General features: G+C 57.2%; 7 protein-coding genes across 7 annotated transcripts; 5 read left to right on the top strand and 2 right to left on the bottom strand.

The window, feature by feature from the left end:
• Positions 1-374: 374 nt before the first annotated feature.
• J3D65DRAFT_627411 (carboxylesterase) lies at positions 375-2,497 on the top strand. Its single transcript, XM_066800539.1, has 5 exons — positions 375-879; positions 936-1,099; positions 1,155-1,202; positions 1,254-1,768; positions 1,833-2,497. The coding sequence occupies exons 1-5, from the start codon at positions 389-391 to the stop codon at positions 2,409-2,411; spliced, it is 1,797 nt and encodes a 598-aa protein (XP_066654516.1). The 5' UTR covers positions 375-388; the 3' UTR covers positions 2,412-2,497.
• A 1,107-nt stretch (positions 2,498-3,604) lies between these two features.
• J3D65DRAFT_403530 (uncharacterized protein) lies at positions 3,605-7,392 on the top strand. Its single transcript, XM_066795945.1, has 4 exons — positions 3,605-5,337; positions 5,389-5,881; positions 5,933-6,664; positions 6,721-7,392. The coding sequence occupies exons 1-4, from the start codon at positions 3,831-3,833 to the stop codon at positions 7,283-7,285; spliced, it is 3,297 nt and encodes a 1,098-aa protein (XP_066654517.1). The 5' UTR covers positions 3,605-3,830; the 3' UTR covers positions 7,286-7,392.
• A 755-nt stretch (positions 7,393-8,147) lies between these two features.
• J3D65DRAFT_403625 (uncharacterized protein) lies at positions 8,148-10,546 on the top strand. Its single transcript, XM_066795946.1, has 5 exons — positions 8,148-8,387; positions 8,439-8,609; positions 8,671-9,556; positions 9,616-10,069; positions 10,122-10,546. Exons 1-5 carry the CDS (start codon positions 8,325-8,327, stop codon positions 10,429-10,431), a joined length of 1,884 nt encoding a protein of 627 aa, XP_066654518.1. The 5' UTR covers positions 8,148-8,324; the 3' UTR covers positions 10,432-10,546.
• A 114-nt stretch (positions 10,547-10,660) lies between these two features.
• On the bottom strand, positions 10,661-12,063 carry J3D65DRAFT_603860 (uncharacterized protein; the record flags this gene model as incomplete). Its single annotated transcript, XM_066798236.1, has 4 exons — positions 10,661-10,818; positions 10,973-11,080; positions 11,147-11,903; positions 12,001-12,063. The coding sequence occupies 4 exons, from the start codon at positions 12,061-12,063 to the stop codon at positions 10,661-10,663; spliced, it is 1,086 nt and encodes a 361-aa protein (XP_066654519.1).
• Positions 12,064-12,168: 105 nt separating this feature from the next.
• J3D65DRAFT_646335 (BTB/POZ protein) lies at positions 12,169-12,611 on the top strand (the record flags this gene model as incomplete). The annotated part of the gene is made up of 2 exons (XM_066802267.1): positions 12,169-12,307; positions 12,397-12,611. 2 exons carry the CDS (start codon positions 12,169-12,171, stop codon positions 12,609-12,611), a joined length of 354 nt encoding a protein of 117 aa, XP_066654520.1.
• Positions 12,612-15,010: 2,399 nt separating this feature from the next.
• On the top strand, positions 15,011-15,850 carry J3D65DRAFT_403660 (uncharacterized protein). Its single transcript, XM_066795947.1, has one exon. The coding sequence runs from the start codon at positions 15,096-15,098 to the stop codon at positions 15,666-15,668; it is 573 nt and encodes a 190-aa protein (XP_066654521.1). The 5' UTR covers positions 15,011-15,095; the 3' UTR covers positions 15,669-15,850.
• A 2,613-nt stretch (positions 15,851-18,463) lies between these two features.
• On the bottom strand, positions 18,464-19,239 carry J3D65DRAFT_403743 (uncharacterized protein). Its single transcript, XM_066795948.1, has 2 exons — positions 18,565-19,239; positions 18,464-18,488 (listed from the first exon to the last, which is right to left on the bottom strand). The coding sequence occupies exon 1, from the start codon at positions 19,138-19,140 to the stop codon at positions 18,643-18,645; it is 498 nt and encodes a 165-aa protein (XP_066654522.1). The 5' UTR covers positions 19,141-19,239; the 3' UTR covers positions 18,464-18,488; positions 18,565-18,642.
• Between the last annotated feature and the right edge of the window lie 41 nt (positions 19,240-19,280).

Consider the following 19,280-nt stretch of genomic DNA (forward strand, 5'->3'; position numbering starts at 1 on the left):
GGCCCGCTCTCAGGCGTCAAACGATATTCAAAAGTGTCTCGACCACCACATCCATTCAAAGCATGGCTAAAAGCGCAACGAACATGTCCGTGGCTGGGCAGCAACTCCAAGCCTGCGAGTCACGGCCAAAAGAGGACCAGCAATTATAGATCTAGGTCATCACATGCCGCCGCTTAAAGCCAGGACAAGAGGGAGAATGCAAGCAAACGGGCACAAGGCCGGTGTTTTGAAAAATGGAGGACCAGGTCCAACAATGGACAACCAGGTCGAGTTGGCCGGCAAAGGCGGATGTGCCGTCTGGGGGCGACAAGGCCGGTGGTGGACGAGGTCGGTTGGACCAATCAGGCACAGCGCGGGAGGCACCGCCGCCATGTCCTGAATCCTACCCATGGCTTGGCTCGGCACATGGCCGCCGTTGGCTGCAAGTGCCGGGCGATACGAGCGAGCACGATGGACAAGCCGTCAGGTTCGACGCGAGATGGATGGATGGATGCGCTTTGCCAATTGCCCATCCCATGGTCGCGTCACGCTTGCCCGTCACTTGGCCGCCGCCATCATCCCTACCGTACTCGGCCGTCGTCGCTCTACTTACTGTGTCACTCAGTCTTTGCTCTCTCTCACGCCTCTCGCCATCAATGTTACCGTCTCTAGCCAGCTCTCCAAGACGCGTAGGGCGCTGCACCACACATCTGCTTCTCTTGAAACCGCGCCAATGGCTGCCCTCAGACACGGCACTCTTAACGCCACTCTCTTTGGCCTCGTCAATGGCTCTACCCTGCACTTCCGCGGCATACGCTACGGATATGTTCCAGCGCGGTTTGCGCGACCATTTCCAGTGGACGATTGGCATGGGAGAGAGTTGAATTGCACTCAGTACGGGTACGTTGTGAAGTGAAATCCTGCCGCTAGACGTTCAAGACTAACGGCGACTGCAGGCCACGATGCCCTCAAGTGCACCTGGACGTCGGCCATCTATTACGTGTTCCTGAGGACATCACGTTCCCAGAGGAGCCCGAGGACGAGTTCGAATGCCTCAATCTCGATGTTTGCGTCCCGGCTGGGGCAAGCGGTCCAATGCCTGTCATGATTTGGATTCACGGTCAGTTCCTTTTGAACCGCGCGTGCACTTTGACGCTCTTTTGACACTGGTGTAGGTGGTTCCCAGGTCGTTACCTTTGGCAGCGCAGCTTCTGGGATATGCGGCAAGTGATCCATCCATGACCCCTCTGTTGAATCTGCTGATTTGGGCGAAGATCCCGTCCACATTGTCCAAGACTCGGCAAGGCTGGGGAAGCCAATCATTTTCGTGTCGGTGCAGTACAGGCTCAACATTTTCGGGTTTGGGGACGGGACTGGCAGCAGGAACCTCGCGCTCAAGGACCAAAGGCTAGCCATCGAGTGGGTTCGAAAGCACATAGGAGGGTTCGGGGGAGACCGGGGCAACTTGACCCTGGCGGGCGAGAGTGGAGGAGCTGTCTACGTGCACGCGCACGTGGTGACGGACGCGCCTGTGAAAAGAGCAATCTTGCAATCGGGGACGCTCGGAATGTCGCCTCCGCAACCACCCTCTCGAGGCGACGCAATCATTGCCTCTTTGGGGGGCTCAGCGTTGCGAGGAGCGGCCGTCAAGGAGATTGTGGGGAATCTGGCCGTCTTGGAGGTCAACGCACTGTGGCTGCAATTAGACGACGAACTACCGCAGCTCAAAGATTGGGCGGGCAGGACAGGCAACGTGGAGGCATTTCTCATTGGGGACAACGAGTACGAGGTAAGCAAGGGTGTCGTCAGCTGCAAAGGGGGGGGGAGGGGGCTACCAGGCTAACTCGGGACAGTCGGTGTTGTGGAGGAACGGGGTCGAGGAAATGACGGCAGGAATGATACTCAGCGCGTTTAACTTGGCTGGGCATGGGAGCCGCGACCTCGGGCGCATGTATGGCATCTCGGCCAATCGCCCGACAGCGAGCAAGACGGGAGCGCTCGACTTTTGCGGCGATGTTCGGTATTCGTTTCCCATCAGGAAGCTGAGCGAGCTGTGGCTGTCGGCGGGACGGAAGGTATACTCGTACGTGTTCGACCAGGCGAACCCGTGGCAAGCATCGAGCAGAGCACACCACGGCGTGGAGCTGCTGATGCAGTTCAACGGATTGGACCTATCGTTCAACGCGGCGGCAGAAGCGGTGGGGGCCGAGATGAGGCGGCGATGGATCGCGTTTGTTCGGGGCGAGGAGCCATGGGCTGGCGAGCGTACGTTTGCATTTGGGCCGCACGGCGAGTGCAAAGAAGTGGATGCTGGGGGCTACAGGCAACGGCGGAGGGTCGGACACATGGAGTTGATGGAGGGCATGGACTGGACCAAGGTTACGGCAGCGTGCTCGGCGATAGCGGCAGGACGAGTGAGCCTGTTGAACTGAGGAGGGAGCCGGGTAAAGGAGAGGAGACGAGAAGAGGGGAAACGGGCGACAAGGTACAGAAGGGGTAGGGGACATGTAGGGTGGGTAGGATACAAGAAGATGGAGTTGAGCCAGGGCTTGGCAACGGTGCGGTGCCGGTGAGGTCATGATGCGGTTCACGTGCTGGACACCTCAGGCAGCCTACGGCAGGCCGGGAAGAAGGTGAAGTCCCGGGCCCGGTCCCGGTCCCGTTGCGGTGGCAGCAGACGGGAGGCAAGAAGGTCGGGCGGCCTCGGCTGTCGCTCGCAAATAGGACCTCTTTTTATTACTGCACTGCATGGTCCTTGGGCACAATCATGGCTGGGAGAAGTAGAAGAAGAAGAAGGAGAAGAAGAAGGAGAAGAAGAAGGAGAAATTCCATGTATGACTGTGCCGGCCTTCGATGCGGTAGGTATGTCCATGTAAGCATCCAACGAGCCAAGGAATTACCAGCGCATACCTACCGACAGCCAGCCAGACGGGACAGCCATCCTAGCCAACACCCAGAAGAGAGCGACAAAGTACATTAGTAGATGTGTGCTTGTCGTGTGCGGGCACAGTAAGGTACATGTATGTAGCCAGCAGGTCGAGGTGAGTTGAGACCAAGAGTCAGGCGAAAGGTCGGCTACCGGCTTTTCCAGGTCCAAACTTTTCTAAATTGCAACCCACAACGCTACAGTACCATCCTCGTACCTTCTCTGCGCCCTCTCTCCGCTGCTCTGCCACCCACCTGCACTCTTCCTCTTCCTCTCCCTCTGTCTCTCTCCACCTCCATCCGTCCTCGTCCGCCGCTCTGCGCCATCCGCTTCCCCTTCGCCGGGCCCTCACCCTCTTCGCTGCCCTCGTGCCACGGCCTCTCGCCTTAGGTTGCTGCTGACTGCCCGCTCGCTCGTCTGGTGGGTCCTGTCGTGCCTAAGCACCGTCATCGCCAATCCCGCACAAGGCCCAATTCCAACACCGCACACCATTTTTTGATTTCCCTCCTCAGGTTCGTCGCGCTACCACCTCCGCTCCCCTCACACGCACGCCCGCCCCCGCCGCTCCCGCGCCTGCTTCATCCTCTGTCGTCTGCGCCGCGCCGCGCCGCGCCCGTCTCGTCTGCCTCTGCTAACTTTTCCTTCGCCCTTCCTTTAGCGCCGTCATTGACTTCCGCTTCGACCCTCACTCCGCAACTCTGCTCCGCTCCTCACTCTGGGCGAGCACCACACCCACGCGGGCCTGACGGGTTCCGTTGAAAAAGCTGCTTGGTGCGGGGAGGTTGAGCGCAGCGCCTCTCCAACCAGGAATCCACGCGCACGCTTCTCCTTGCGCCTCAAAAAAGCACTCGCCTGCTGCTGGAATTTCGCCCCAGAGACCGACTCTCCACAATCCCCGCCTCGCGCCATCCCCACGGTGCCGAACATGGCAGCAACTTTTTCATACGCTCAAGCCGCAAAGGGCATGTCCTCGGCTGCCACGACCACATCGCAATCGAGTAAAGCTCCATCTGGAGCCAATACTCCATACACCTCGGAGCCCGGTGCGACGAATTGGGCTGAAGACTCGGAAGCCTCTGCTTCTGCCTCTGCCTCTGTGGCTGAGAATGGCGCACCGCCCTCGGCGGCCAAGGCCGACGAGACCGTCTCGAATGGCATAGCGACTCACAACCAAAAGCAAGGACTGAGCTCCCTGCAGGCCGCCGACTCTGGCATTTCGTCCCCGAGCATCGGTGCCTCTTCTACTTCTGCTACCAAGGAGGACGACATTTCTTCTGTCCCCAACGCTTCCTCGGAATCCACGTGGGACAGCAAGTCGCAGGCGTCCAATGCTGCAGACAAGCCTGCTGAGCAGAGCGAACAGACCTCGGAAAAGAAGTCGACCAAGGAAAGGAAAAAGAGAGAGGACAAGAAGGATGACAAGGAAAAGGAGAAAGAGAAGGAAAAGGTTCCAGCCAAGCCGCTCCATGATGCTCCCATTCCCGTCGTCAACATTTGGAAGCAAAGAGCTGAAGCCAGCGCAAAGGCCAAGACCTTTGTCCCCACCCCGTCCAAACAGACCCTTCCGGCTTCGAAGCCAACCGGGCAGACTGGTGCTGCCAAGGCCAATGAGCCCACCAAGGTCAATGTTGGAAAGAAGAGCAAAGAAGTATCCGTTGACGACGAGCCCTTGAAGACTCCCAGCAAGAGCAAGGAGGATGAGCAAGCTGCTCGGAGGGCTCAGACTGATGCTACGAGGACGAAAAAAGCGGGTCAGCAAGCAAACTCGGCGCAGCAGTTGCCACCAGTCAAGGACCAAGAGTCCTGGCCGACGCCCGATGGCGCCCTGGATGAAGATCGCAAAAAGGCCCAAGAAAAGAACGACAAGAGTGACAAGGACAAGGCACCCAGCTCCCTTAAGGCCCATGGCAAGAATGAGTGGGTGTCCATGCCGTACGTCCCGTCTGTGGTTTTCAGCACCGCTATTCCGAACACGAATCCAAGGAGAGGTGGCCGTGGTGGAGGTCGCAGCGGCGTGGGTCCAGGACGCACCGCAACTGCAAATATAAACGGCACCTCCGGTTCGGACAAAGACCCCGGTGTCACCAATGGTGAACAGTCTCGACGCGGCAGAGCTGAAGCCGCTTCCCAGGAAGCTGCTCCCACAAAGTCGAAGCGGACTTCGAGCGCCGACTCTGCCGCTGACAGCTCTGGCGAAATTCAAAGGAACGAGGGAAATGCGCAGGTAGCAAGGTCCCCTCACGCAGAAGGGCCACCTGCAACCTTCACTGGCTCCCACCATGCTGGCAAAAGCAATGGCGCATCTCGTCACAAGTCGAGTCGCAAATATGTGCAGGGAGGCCCTGGAGACAGGCGCAAAGAGGACGGCTCCGTCTCCCCCTCCGACCCAAGCGCGAATGGACCTCGACGCTCATCAGCATTTGGAAATGACGGTAAGTGGACTTGCAGTCGCGTTTTGGAGATCGGTTCTAATGTGTATGTAGGAGAACAAGGTCGCCGGAGGTCTTTCTCCCATGGCGATGGCCAGCAACTTCCCCCTCGCGCAAACGGCTCTGAGCGTCGGAACGGTCAGTTTGGTTCCATTTCAGGCCGAGAGCGTGGCGAGAACCGCGGCCGAGGCAACGGCCGTGGTGGTCGTAACGGTGGACATGGGTACTCGAATGGCCAACATGGGAATTATGGAAACGGCCATTACTCTCTTCCTCGTTCGCCGCCTGGAGGATACTCTGCCGAACATTACTTTCCCCATGGCTCGCAGCAGCAGCGCGGCTACCGAGGCGCTCGCTCCCAATCGCTCCAAACCGAAGCCTTTTATGGCCGCCCCCACCCAGGCTACCCTGGAGGCCAGCCTGGCATGGCTCCTCTTCAAACCTACATGAACGGGGCCTATGACTATCCAATGCCGCCACTGAGTGCAGTGCCCTACACTCCTTACGTCGACCCGTACAACCTCGTCAGGGCTGTGTTGATGCAATTGTAAGTGCTGCAGCCTTTCGTCTACTTGGAAACAAGCTAACCGGCCTCTAGGGACTACTATTTCTCAGTCGATAACTTGTGCAAGGACATGTACCTGCGCAAGCACATGGATTCACAGGGATTCGTCTTCCTCAACTTCATCTCGGAATTCAACCGCGTCAAGCACTTGACGACAGACATGAACCTCATCAAATACGCCTGCTCGCTTTCGACTTCGATCGAGATCAAGGTTGGCTCAGACGGCAAGGACAGGCTGCGTCGCCGAGAGGGCTGGGAGCAATGGGTTCTGCCAGTGAACGATCGGGACTCCGCGGCGCAGAACGATGGCCCTGGGGAAATCAACCAGCCTTCGGTAGCTCCCCCGCAGCCTTTCGACCCGCGATACATGATGCAGTATCCCATGGCGCCGACAGACATGCCCAGCAGTCCAACTTCCGGCTCGGGCTCTTTCCAGCCGCTCAATGGCGTTGTTCACGCTACGTCGCCGATGAATGGCGCGGATCTGCCCAACGGCGGTCCTCACTCAGAGACTCTGCCTTCGCAATTTTCGGGCCTGAACGTGGCCGCTGTTCCTTCGTTCGCTCCCAACTCTTCCTCGAACGGCGTCAATCCCGAAGCAGACTCTTTCGCGGACTCCCAGACCAAGGGGCTTACCGTCATTGTACGCAAGACTGAGAAGCCGTCTCAGCCACAGTCGGATTCCTCGCACCGCGAAGAAGACATCTCTGCCAGCGAACTGCACCAGACTGGACCAGGCATCAATGGTCACGGTCCAGTTGAAGCGTAAGCTCAAGCATGCAAGCGCAACGGGAGCTGTTTCGTGCTAACGGCACGATCAGGAATGAGGTTCGCAAGTCATCTGATGTCCTCACGAGATCATTGAGTCCCCCTTCACCATCTGAAACTTCTTCTATGCGACTGTACTGGGTGAAAGATCAACAGGATCCGTCGCAATCGCTTCCTGCTGACGCCCATGTCGTCCTTTACACCGACTTGTACAGAACAGCATCCAGTCGTCGCGATGCTGCTCCTGTCGGCAGCTGCCCTTACGACATGGACGTCCTCTACCAGTTCTGGTCTCATTTCCTTGTTCGAAACTTCAACTCTCGCATGTATCATGAATTCCGGCGGCTTGCCCTCGAAGATGCTGGCCACAGAGCCTCCGATGTGGGACTAAAGAGCTTGATCAAGTACTACAGCGAGGCGCTCACAAGTCACATCGAAATTCGGGAGCACGTGGCCCAACACTATGTCGAGCTCGTGCAATCGGAAGGCAGTCATGAGGATCGACCGACGCTCAAGCAACTTCAATCAGACTGGCGCAATGGTTCCATTACCGGGAGGAACCGGAAGAAACTAAGTGCCTTGATGGACGGAGATCTCAAGGCGGCTCTCGTGCAATAATCGTCTCAACTCCCCCTGCATTCACTTTCAGCATGTCTCGACATTCTGGTCGTTTCAGCGCTTCTGCACAGTTATTTCCCGGCAGCAACCAACCTGTCATGTCTTCAAATTTCTTGTTTTGCTTTTTCCTTCCTTTTGAGAGCCTTTTCCTCTCCACACAAACCCCCTTCTGTTTTTCAGCACGTCAATCTCACCGCGCATTCCGTTTGCGGTTCAACTCCACACAAAAAGTGTCGAATAGGCGTTTTCTTCGGGCATATTGGGGCGGATGCGATGCATGGTTGCTGGGGTTGCTACATTTCGCGAAAATAGACCTCCACGACCAGTCTTCTGCCGTTGACAATGGAGAGTTTTGTTTTCACAGCCTCGGGAAAATGGGAAGGATTTCAACTGCCTGCATGATGGGCGTGGGCGGTGGCAGAGAGGACACAGGATGATGAGCGGTGGCTCTGGAGCGCCCGGACAAGCCATGGGTTTTCATCATCTCGATTCGTTCACGTTGTATAGCGGCGCTCTGGGCTTCGCTTTTGGGGGAATGGGGTCGGTCTCCTCTGGTTGTGGCTCGCTCATACAAGCCGGGTCTCTCTGGGTAGTTGACTAAAACTTGACACGGTTAATGGTTCGTGGATACACAAGAGTTGCTTGCTTGGATTCTGGCTATCGTGACATGGGGGGTTGTGCACGGATGGTGGAGATGGATCGAGATCGGTGCCGTCCTGGAAGGTTCCCTGGGCTTGGGCGCTAGGGCCGTCCTAAGCGAAGTGGGCACGCGAGTCAGGCCCACCCCAGTGACCGAGTCATGTCCGGGTGCGAGTTTAGCGCGTTTGCAGTCCGGTCTGACATAATTGCCGCGCCAGTGTCCGTCGTCACGCTAACCACTTCCATGGCTGTAGCGCCGCGGGAGTTTCCCGTTCACCTTCAAGTCGCGTCCAACTCCCACGTCTTCCTGCATGGACTTTCGCTTCATCTAGCGCTCTAGCTCGCCTGTCTCTCATTGCTCGTCACCCCGACAAGCCAAACGAGCCCCGCCACCCTCACAATGGGTCGCGACAAGTTCGCAAAGCAGTCCCTTGGGACGAGCCTCCACAGTCACATCCAACAGGTACCTTTATTTGCCGCTCCAGCCTCGCCTTCACTGACAACGGCATCATAGTCGCGCGTCCTCATGGTAGGCGCTGGCGGGATCGGATGCGAGCTCCTCAAAAACCTCGTCCTCACCGGCTTTGGCGACATTCACATCGTCGACCTCGATACCATTGATCTGTCCAACCTCAATCGCCAGTTCCTATTCCGCCAGGAGCACATCAAGAAGCCAAAAGCTCTGGTCTGCTACCTTTTGAATCCTTCACAAAAGACCACCAGAGCTCGGAGCTGACCATTTCTAGGTGGCCAAAGAGTCTGCCGGGAAATTCAATCCGAAGGTCAACATCGAAGCACACCACGCCAACATCAAGGACCCCGAATTCAATGTCGACTGGTTCAAAACATTCTCCGTCGTCTTCAATGCGCTGGACAATCTCGATGCGCGCCGTCACGTAAACAAGATGTGCCTCGCGGCTGACATTCCTTTGATCGAGAGCGGTACCACTGGGTTCGATGGCCAGGTTCACGTCATCAGGAAGGGCAAGACCGAATGCTACGATTGCAATCCCAAAGAAACGCCCAAGACGTTTCCTACTTGCACGATTCGCAGCACACCGAGCCAATCAATTCACTGCATCGTTTGGGCCAAGAGCTATTTATTCGCCGAAATTTTTGGCGTCAGCGAAGACGAGACGCCCGAGTTCGATCATACGGAAGACCGCGAAAACAGCGAAGAAATCGAGAACCTGCGCAAGGAAGCGACGGCATTGAAAGAGATTCGCAAATCCATGGGCTCGGCCGAGTTTCCACGACGCCTGTTCAACAAGGTTTTCAAGGAGGATATTGACCGGTTGTTGTCAACGGAAGATATGTGGCGCCACAGGAGGGCCCCGGAGCCTCAGGACTGGGAAAAGGTGTCGACGGCCAGCAGCGATGTTGCACCCACTGTCGCCCAGCAAGACCAACGCGTCTGGAGCTTGGAGGAGAACTTTTTCGTATTCAACGACAGTCTGCGACGGCTCAGTGCTCGCTTGGAAGCGCTCAAGTCTGGCGTGGCACCTGGAGAGTCACAGCCTGTGCTGAGCTTCGACAAGGACGATGTGGACACGCTGGATTTTGTCGCGGCAGCAGCAAACATCCGGTCCACCGTCTTTGGCATTGATAACAAGTCGAAGTTTGACATCAAACGTAAGCGCCCCAACCCTGACACGTGGAAGGTCAAAGCAGCCACTGATCAACAATGGCAGAGATGGCTGGCAACATCATTCCTGCAATCGCGACGACCAACGCCATGGTGGCAGGACTCTGCGTCCTGCAGGCATTCAAGGTCATGAAGGATGAGTATGACAGGGCAAGGGATGTCTTGTTGATGCCTCGTGATGTGGATCGAGTGCTCAATCCTCTGCGGCTGCACAAGCCCAAGCCCGATTGCCCAGTCTGTAGCCCAGCACAAGCATTGCTCGAGGTGGACACGTCTCGCGCGACGCTCAAGGAGCTTGTCGAGGACGTGCTTCGGCTGCAGCTGGGATATGGCGAGGAACTCAGCGTCGAGACCAATGCCGGCGTCGTGTACGAGCCCGACTTGGAGGACAATCTGACCAAGAAGTTCAGCGAGATGGGCATCAGCGGTCACAGCTTCGTCATTGTCAGGGATGGAGAAGACAACCCTCGCATCGACCTCTGCTTGTCTATTTCGGAAAAGTGAGTTTACTCCGATACCGTCTCTAGAAACGTCGACTAATGGTCTCTTCAGGACAATGTCTGAAGATGCCAAGCCCATCCACCTCCCTAGCAAGCCAGACCTTCCCATTAAGCCCAAGCCAGCCGGCGAGCACGAGCACGAGCACGAGCACGAGCACGAAAACGCCACGAATGGAGACCACGTCACTACAAACGGCGTCAGCGCTGGTGTCAAGCGCGGCGCGGCAGACGCAGGCCTCGACCCGAACGACGAAGAGCAAAGCCACAAGCGCGGCAAAGTGCTCGAGGAACGTCCCAAGCCTAAGGAGCCGGAGACGATCATCGTCGAGGACTCAGCCCCCATCATCATAGACGACGACTGAGGCAAAAGGCTGCAATGCCAGCAACATTTGGAGCAGTCGTCAGGCAAACCCCTCTTCGTCTATTAGAGTTCCTGGGAACCAAGCAAGGCTCGGAGAATTTCTTTGCTCATCTGCATGGTGCCGAAGTGGTTGGATTTGATTTGCACAAGAGCTGTCTCGCTGCCACCAGCACCTTGGGAAGGCGCAAGGCAGAGAGGGGTGGCATGGAACAGCACCGACAGCTTGAGGCCTACATGGCGCTCAACCCACCATCGAGGTTTAAGACGCAGTTATTGGCGTACCGGTTGGTAGCGAGAAAAACGGCGGCAGAAGCGATTTCGTCGGCAGTTCCAAAGCGTTTCAAGGGAATGGAGTCGCGAGCTAAATCTCGAGCCTTGGTCTCCATGGCTGCGAGTACTTGTACATTAGAACCTCCCCCACAAATTCCCAGGATGAGAAGGTGCCATCTGCGCGACGCAGGTTGGCATCAGGTTCAGAGCCGGCACGATGCCGGAGTGGCCCTCCTCAAACAGATAGAAGTCAAAAAGATATTGTCACGTACCATCGGTCATGGCGGTTTCAACGTAACCTGGGACCAGCGTGTTGACCCGTAGGCCGAGCGGACCATACTCGGCGGCCAGAGCTCGAGTCAGACCTGACAGAAGGTGAGCTGTCGACGCCGGACCAGTGCGACTTGCACAGCAAGAAGTACGGAGAGACGACCGAATCTACTGACCAATGACACCAGCCTTGGAGGCGGCGTAGGCAGCGCTTCCGACGCCGCCCTTGAGGCCCAACAGGCTACTCAGATTCACGATGGAGGCACCTGGATGCTGGCCAAGCTCGACGTCGTGGCGCAAAAGACGCGCCCTTTTCAGCATGCCAGGCATCATGTACTTGCACGCCCAAGTGGTGCCCACCAAATTTGTCTGGAAAACGTGGTCAATGGCGTCGGCCGTCTGGCGCACAAAGACGCCGGTCTTGGAGACGCCTGCCGCGTTGACGAGAACGTCGCACGTGGCGGGGTCTGCTAGAGCAGATTTGCCCGAAGTGTGTGTCGCAGACAGGTTCCCCCGAGCGAGGGATTGCCAAAATGTCCTGCTCGTGACGTCGCCGACGATGTAACTGTGTGCGCGCTCCGGTGCGGTGGCCGCGGCGGAGGAGGAGGAGGACGACGACGACGTCGGAAGATGTGCGTTGTTGGGGGATGCACACGATTCTTCTATTGATTGAGCGGCGGTTCGAAGGGAGGTCTCGTTGCGCCCGATGATGCAGGTATTGACGTTGGGATGACGAGCGAATTGTTTGGCGATTGCGAGGCCTATGCCGCGGGAGCCACCAGTGACAAGAATGCTCAATTGTCGGTCGGTAGCCAATGGGCCATGGCCTTGGTCATGGTAGAGCCGAAGGCCATTTGGGCAAAGCCTGCGCGACACGATTGACGGTCGTATTTGGAGGCGGGGAAGAGCTGAACGGAGCATGTCGGTCGATGTCTGGAGCGTGAGGTGTGATGTGGTGAGCTGCCCTCCGCTGCCTGGCGGGGACCTGAGGAGGTGCCGTGACGTCGACCGCCGCATGGTCAGAGCTTACATTCCCGCTCCGACCAGGCCAGGCAGGAGGCCAGGCAGCCAGGCAGCCAGGCAGCCAGGCCATGTCCGCCGACGCGACGGGATGCAGCAGAGCCGCCCGCCCTCCACTCACACCATCCCCTTCACCACTTCACCAGCCCGACTCTTGACAAACGCAGCAGTGTGCATCATGGCGGAGATCGAGGAGCGGAGCAGCGCGCCGCAGACCGACTATGTGACGCTGGTCTCGCGCGACGGCTTCGAGTTCAACATTTTGCGCTCTGCGGCCTGCGTCTCGGGCGCCGTCAAGCGCATGCTAGACCCGACCAGTGCGTTGTCCCCACCCACGGCCAGAAAAATTTCCTCGTCCGCCGCCGACCCCCGAACACCAACGCGTCTTCTCACACTCGTTTCGCAGACAACTTCCAAGAAGCCAAGAGCAACCGCTGCGTGTTTGAGAACATCAATGGCAATGTCCTCGAAAAGGTTTGCGAGTATCTCTACTACAACCAGAAGCACCAGGATGCCAAGGACGTGGTCGACATGGACATTCCGCCAGAGCTGTGCCTAGAGCTGCTCATGGCTGCTGATTATCTCAATGGTTTGTGCTGCCCCGCCACTCGAGTTGGCTGATGGATGCTGACAAGAGGCTAGTGTAATGACGAAAGGTGATGCTATTTCGAGGACGACCTGCCCTGCCCTGCAAGGATGAAGCTGCCCGGCCAACAACAAGCACAAGCAACTGGACAGGCGTTCGAGACCGTACGGATTTTGTCAAGCGGATAGGCGTAAGATGGCGCTCGCGGGAGAAGGCTATACCCACATTGCTTTGTGCTCTGACCGCCACGCGAGCTGAGGCATGGCTGATATAGGCTTTTGGCTCAGATGGCGGTGAATTTGAAACTTTCCGATGCAAGAGTGAGCAACGGAAACCGACATGATACGTGCGTCGCATCGCTAGCATAACGTTCAACACTACTTCTCCGTGTGTTGAGCGTCTACAGCAGATGCAAAAGCAAAAAAAAAAAACACTTGTCCAATGCTATTCAGGCCGATTGCCAAGACGCAATGGCCATCGGACTTTATTCCACCGGATACAAACACTTACGTGTCGTGAGTGCAGCCATCGACTCATGTTGACGGCAGTCTCCAGTAATGGAGGGGCGGCGTGGAGTAGTGGCGATGTCGAGATGAGGGAGTCGGGCAGAACCATGTCTCTGAGCAGGACGCGCCAGGTTCGCGTTTTCCAAGCAGTCGGCTGGGGCTGAGAGAGAGGGACTAGATGGTGAAACTGGCGGGCGACGTGAAGACCCTGCATATCGTGATTCGCGGGGGAGAAGGGGGGCAAAGGGCTGACGCAAAGGCTTCCACGCTGGCAGTGGCGAATCAACAGTTGCGGAAATGGAGCGACCCTGTAGTACGTGGACGCTTTGGTGGCTTCGACTGCGTCTGCTGTGGACTCAACAAGCAAGAGGCGGTGGCGGACATTCATTGCGCGTCTTCAAGCATCTGCACCGAGACAGAGGACAGTACGAGTGTTTTGGAGCAGTACGAGTGTTTTGGAGACGGGACGCTGCGATGTCCACGTCCTCGTTGAGGCTCATGTAATCAAACTTTGTGGGCGGCGGGACGGAGCGAGTCAGGGAGAGAGAGGTGGGTTGCGGCTACCGAATAAGGCAAGGACGGAGAGGACGAGAGGAAGAGAGGAAGAGAGAAAAAAAAAAAAAAAAAGCGACGGGCAGATGACGGATGGACGGACGACGGTGGAGCAAAGAAAGCCGTGGTCGACGGTGTGAACAAAGAGCTCCAAGGTCGTCATCGGCTTGGGCGACCCCACCCGGCACGCGGCGGGAAATGGGGCAGTGAAGCGAATTGAAGCCGAGTCGTCATGGCAAAGTCGTGCGACTCAGCATCATGTACAACATTGTAGATGCAGATTGCAAGTAAAGTCTGCAATTTGCCATGGCAGAATGAGCTACCTAGCTGGTGCTTGGTGGATGGATGGATGGGTGGTTCCGGTCGGGTTGGTTGGCTTCTGTTTGTCTTCATCTTCATCTGAACCTCGGCCAAGATCGGCGCAGCGCAGCGCAGACCCTGCCGCCTGGCAATGACGTCGGAGAGAACGACTGAACAGCGACAACAATAACAACAACAACAACAGCAGCAGTTGGAACCGTCAGGCCGCGCTCACGAGAGCGCTAGAAGCAAAAGCAAAGACTACTGTACCGTCAGCCGTGGCTGTGGCTGTCATGTCGGTAGCGTGCGAAGCCGTGGTGGTGGGAGCATGTGTACTGTACTGTAGAAGTACCGGTAGGGATGGTGCGAGCTGCGGGACGGTGCGTCTGGGGTTGGTCCAGCCGGGGCCGGGGCCAGGGCCAGGGCCACCGACGGACACCTAGGGTCCTCAACTCAACTCAAAAAGTCCGGGCGGGTCCCTGTCGACAACGTTATATTGATTCAGTCCTCCCACGCTTGCCTGCCCCTTGATTAAACTGTCCCCCAAACTCACTCCAAAATATTCCTGATCTAAATATTATCCCCCCCGATCAGATCGCCCTCTCATCCTCCAGCACTGTCCACTCTCTCCCAACACCGCCATACTCTCTGATCCGAATATCCTCTTCTCGTCTCCACCTCTCAGCCACCATCATGGCCACTTCCAAATTCGTCGAATGTCTCGACGCCGACACTCAGCCAACACATCCGGGCTACAACGTCTCTCTCGAAGACATTCTCGCCGAGACTGCCCGTCGCGCCTCTGCCGCAGACTTCTTCTCACAACAAAATGGCCTTGGCCGCTTCAGCGCCAGCAGCAGTTCTAGCGGCCGCAGCAGCGCCAGCAACAACCGCAAGAGCTCCTCTCTCTCCAATTCATCGAGCCCCCCGTCGAGCCCAATATCACCCACAAGTCCAATCGCCGCCGTCAAGACACGGCTGCGTCGGCTGAATCTCCACCCCGGAAGCTCGAGTCGCGACTAAGAAGCCATCGACATGTTCACTACTTTGAAAGAGCTTGGGTCATTCTAATCATTGGCACTTTCGGAAAGCGGGCGTTTGCGAATCTTCCGACGCTGTTGTACTTGCATCTTGCCGTTGTTCGCGTTTTGCACTTGCGCCATGTACTACATCAACAAGTCGTCCTTATTGTGCGTTGCCGGGCACTTGTCCGCTCCCGCCCGGATCTTTGGGGAAACATGGTCGAGACGTATTTCGTGGCGCTCGTCACACGACGTGAAGCTGCCGTGGCTCATCTCACGTGTCGCACGTTCGACACTCCCCCGCGGCTGCCCACCAACGCACTCGACCCCGAAGAAGCACTTTCAACCACATCTGCTCTACCTCTCGCCAAGCTTTTTGTGTCGCGCCCTACTTCCCCACGTTGGTCAATTAGTCGACCCACTGGTTGCAGGCCTGGGCTGGACGCCATCTACCCAGTCACTTGATTGGACGCACTATAGTCGGCCGACCGCGCCATGCGTCGACCCAGTGCTAGACCGGCCATGCAGATGTCAGCACGTCTATTTGCGCTGCCTGGGGTGGCGGAACGACCTAGGCACAGAGGCATTCTACCCCGTCCTACTTCGCGCTTGCGACGGTGCTACCCGTCGACGCACGGCTTGGATGACCGCGCCATTTCGAAACCTCAGCCGACTCCATTTTTGTTTGTCGGGACACCTGGGGGCCGCCTAGGAATTACTGTCCCGTCCTCCAGCCTCGCCGGCTCACCTTCGCGACCATTTTCGGTGGTCGGCCCAAGCCGCTGCCTTCGGCTGTCCTTGGGCATGTACCCCCAGCCATGACACTTTTGGCAGCGCGGACGGCTGGTGGCTGGAGCGACGGAGATGAGGTGCAAACAGGGGACCCCCTGATGGCAATCCGAAGTGCCCAGCCTTATCGGCTGAGGGTTTTGTCGCTACCCGCCTTGTTTTGCACTGCCTGCATGTCTGCACGCACTGGCGGCTGACCGTTGCGCCTCTGCGCGCTTCTCGGGTGCGGGCTCAAAAACTTTAACGCAAGCTCAAACCCAAACATCAGAGCCTCGCGCGGAAAAGGATGCGCATTGCTTTGTTTTTGGCCACCATCTTCGGCTGTTGGGCTCTTCTTCGGTCCATCGCGCGCCTCCCAACTCCGGTGCTACCGGCTCCTCACGACTTTCGGATTTGCTGCCGACAGCGTTGGGATTTGTCCACCAACACATCTGCTGTTCACTACCAGTTCCTGTGTTCCGTTTTCATCTCCGTCGCTTATCCCGAGTGGCTTCCGGTCAATGGCAACCGTGCCGTCCTGTCGCCCGGCCGGACAAGGAGAAAAACACGGCTGACGCGACACCACTTCGGTCGCTCATCGACGTGCCGTGTTCATGTCTGGCCAGTCCGAGTCTCGGAGCTGACACCTTTTCTTTCATCATGATCGTTGTGAAGACAGGCTCAACGTTTCCGTGCTTCTTCTTCCCCTTTCACACTATACATGTCTTAATCGTGGCTTTTTTTGGTTTGCCAATGACTTTAGAGGTCTTGGATTTGAAGATTTAAGATTGGACAACAAAACTGGCATTTACTTTCATGTTGACGGTACGGGGGAGTTCCGTACAGATTTTTAACGACTTGACGAAGAGAAGCATCGAATAGCTCGAAGAATGAAAAACCGCAAGGTTGATTCCTAATACTAAGAGCCTTTCCACGAAGCGATTAACGCATGCTGCTATCGGCGATGTGTGTTAACCTGCCTATCACATCCATTTTCGACCCACCATGAGTAGGACCCGAAACCCAACGATGCACCTCTACTCAATCTGCATGACAAGTTTTTCTGTCCACAATTCGTGTTCTGGCAAATACCGCTCTACGCGCAGCGCCGCCCAAACCCTGTCTTCCACGCGGCTCATTGCGCAATTCACGGCGTTCACCAACATCATCGACGACCGAAAATCATGTCGCTCGCACCACGTCCGCCACAGCGACCACTACGTCAAGCAGCCACAACAGAGACCAATGACAGCTCGCAGTCCCCTCGCTCAGCTGTGGCCAGTGAGCGTCTTTCGCTGTCCGCTCGACCCTATCTCGCCCTATCGAAAGCACCAACGCCGCATCCGGGGTCAACCGGGCACCAGTCGCCGTCGGTCCCCGCCGGCGTCATCCATCCAACCAACCAACCCACGACCAGCCAGGCACCGAACCAATCCGCTCGTCAACCGCACCTCCAGGCACGACTGACAGAAGACAATGGCACGACAGGGGCGAGCGGACAGACCACGGACGCGAGGGACCGAGCGGCAACACCCACGACCATCCACGGCATTTTGACTGTTGGTGTCTGCATGCCGTCAGCCAAGTCCCCCCCAAGTCGAGGCTGTGTAGGTTGTGCATGGGAGGACGCATCCAAGACGTCGACCAAGAATAAGGAAGACTGAGATTTTGATGATTACGACGACAAGGACGACGATGATGATCTCAGGCACGCAGAGGCGCGGAGCTCCGCCAGCGGGGTGGGCGCAGCAGCAGCGGCAGCGGCAACACATGCAGCCTCGTCGGTTTTTTTTTTTTTTTTTTTTTTTTTTTTAAAACTGTCGTCATCGCACATCCATCCCATCGCCTCCCGTCGACTTTGACGTGGATCGTCGGCGGTGCTTGTCTGTGTGTGGCTGACATGTGTGGTGCTACTGTACACCCGGAGGCCGTCTTGCTGTCCGCCCATCCAGCTCGGCTCAGTCACAGAGCAAGAAGATTCTACCTTTCCCTAGCATGGAAAAGACGCACTGCTGATGGTTGGGCCAATAGCTTGAACCGTGAGCCAATGCTGTCGCCGCACTCACAGCGGCGCTGGGAGGGCGCAGAAGTAAAAGTTGGGATTCTCGCGCGCGCAGGCGGCCAGCTCTCCAGGGCAGACAGAGTCGTGAAAGAGACTATTGCCTACCGCTACCGCTGCCGGCACTAGTGGATCTGTACCTGACTGACGAACTGTATTTGGACTGAGCTGAACAACTGGTCTGCCGCTGCTGAACCAAATGCAGAGGGGAGTGCAGCATGCTTCATCAGGTAGTCAGCTCAACTAGCTCCACCTTCTGAAGACACTGAGGTGCAACACTTCGGACGCGCCCGCCTCCAACTCCTTCGCAACTGGCAGCGCTGCCAAGTCCGAGGATGGGAGAGGAGAAGAGGAAGAAAATTGATGAAAGTCTAGCAGCTCCAGCTTACCAACCCTCGCGACTCGTCGTCCAAACAGACCGACGACTGCAGATTGGCTGGATCGAAGGGATCTAGAAACGTCAAAGTGTGCCGGTAGGCACCGAATCCGTCCGCCCGTCCCTCGCTCCCTCTACCCGCCCAATTTAGGTTAGCCCCGGGTTTAAACTGGCAATGGTCTACCCCAGCCGCCTGTTCCATGCAAACCCATTGCTTGTGCTTGGCCCTGCCATGTTGACGCTATTTCGTCTCAAACCCCTCTCCTCTGGCGTTGGTGACGAACATGCCAGCTGCTGCTGCCAATTGCTCGTGGTGTGCGCGGCTGCATCTGCAAACTTGCGAGGCGGTGAATCAGTAGAGCGGGCAACGGGTGGGTTTCCGCGGTTTGATGCAGACAGACAGACAAGACAGTGACAACCAGCGCAGTAAAACATTTGCCGTCTTGGCCGAAGATAACAAACCTGTGTTAGCAATGCTCTGAGTCACCAGAAGGGAAAAGAGGAAGGAGACCAGTCATCAAAGACGGAACAGAGCAGGCGGAGCAATCGACGCCCGGCTGAAAAATGAATGACCCAGCTAACCCACAGCAGAAGATGCGAGTCGAACCCGAGCCAAGTTGCTGCGAAGTCCACCACGGACTGACGTCCCAGTCGCAGCGGTACGCTGCGATGCGGCTTCCAATGCCATGCCATGCGCTGTGCTGCGAGGCAGCCGCGACGCGATGTGTGATGCGATGCGGTGCAACGCACCGCGCACGCGACCTGGCCTGACCTGACCCGGCTCACGACCTCGTCTCGCATGGCCCGGCCTGGCCCAACCACGCGCGAGCTGCTTGTCTCGTCAGAGTACATGCGGGGCAAGGCGATAGGACCGACAGGCACAACAAAGGCACAAGCAATTAAGCATGTCCAGGAACAGGCCATCGTCGATGTTGGTGAAGCGTGCCGCTCCAATTTGGCTCGTGGCTCGACGGCGATCATGCCGAGTCAACACGTCGGTGTAGGAGAGGGGAAGCGAGGAACTAGACCGGTCGAGCGGGTGTTGTTGCTGCTGCTGCTACTTAGTGCTGCTGATGGCGCTGGTCAGTGATTGGCTTCGCTGAGTACAAGGGTGTGGAGTG

The sequence above is a fragment of the Phyllosticta citribraziliensis genome (assembly GCF_038025025.1).
Source record: "Phyllosticta citribraziliensis strain CPC 17464 chromosome Unknown J3D65scaffold_7, whole genome shotgun sequence".
NCBI lineage: Eukaryota > Fungi > Ascomycota > Dothideomycetes > Botryosphaeriales > Phyllostictaceae > Phyllosticta > Phyllosticta citribraziliensis.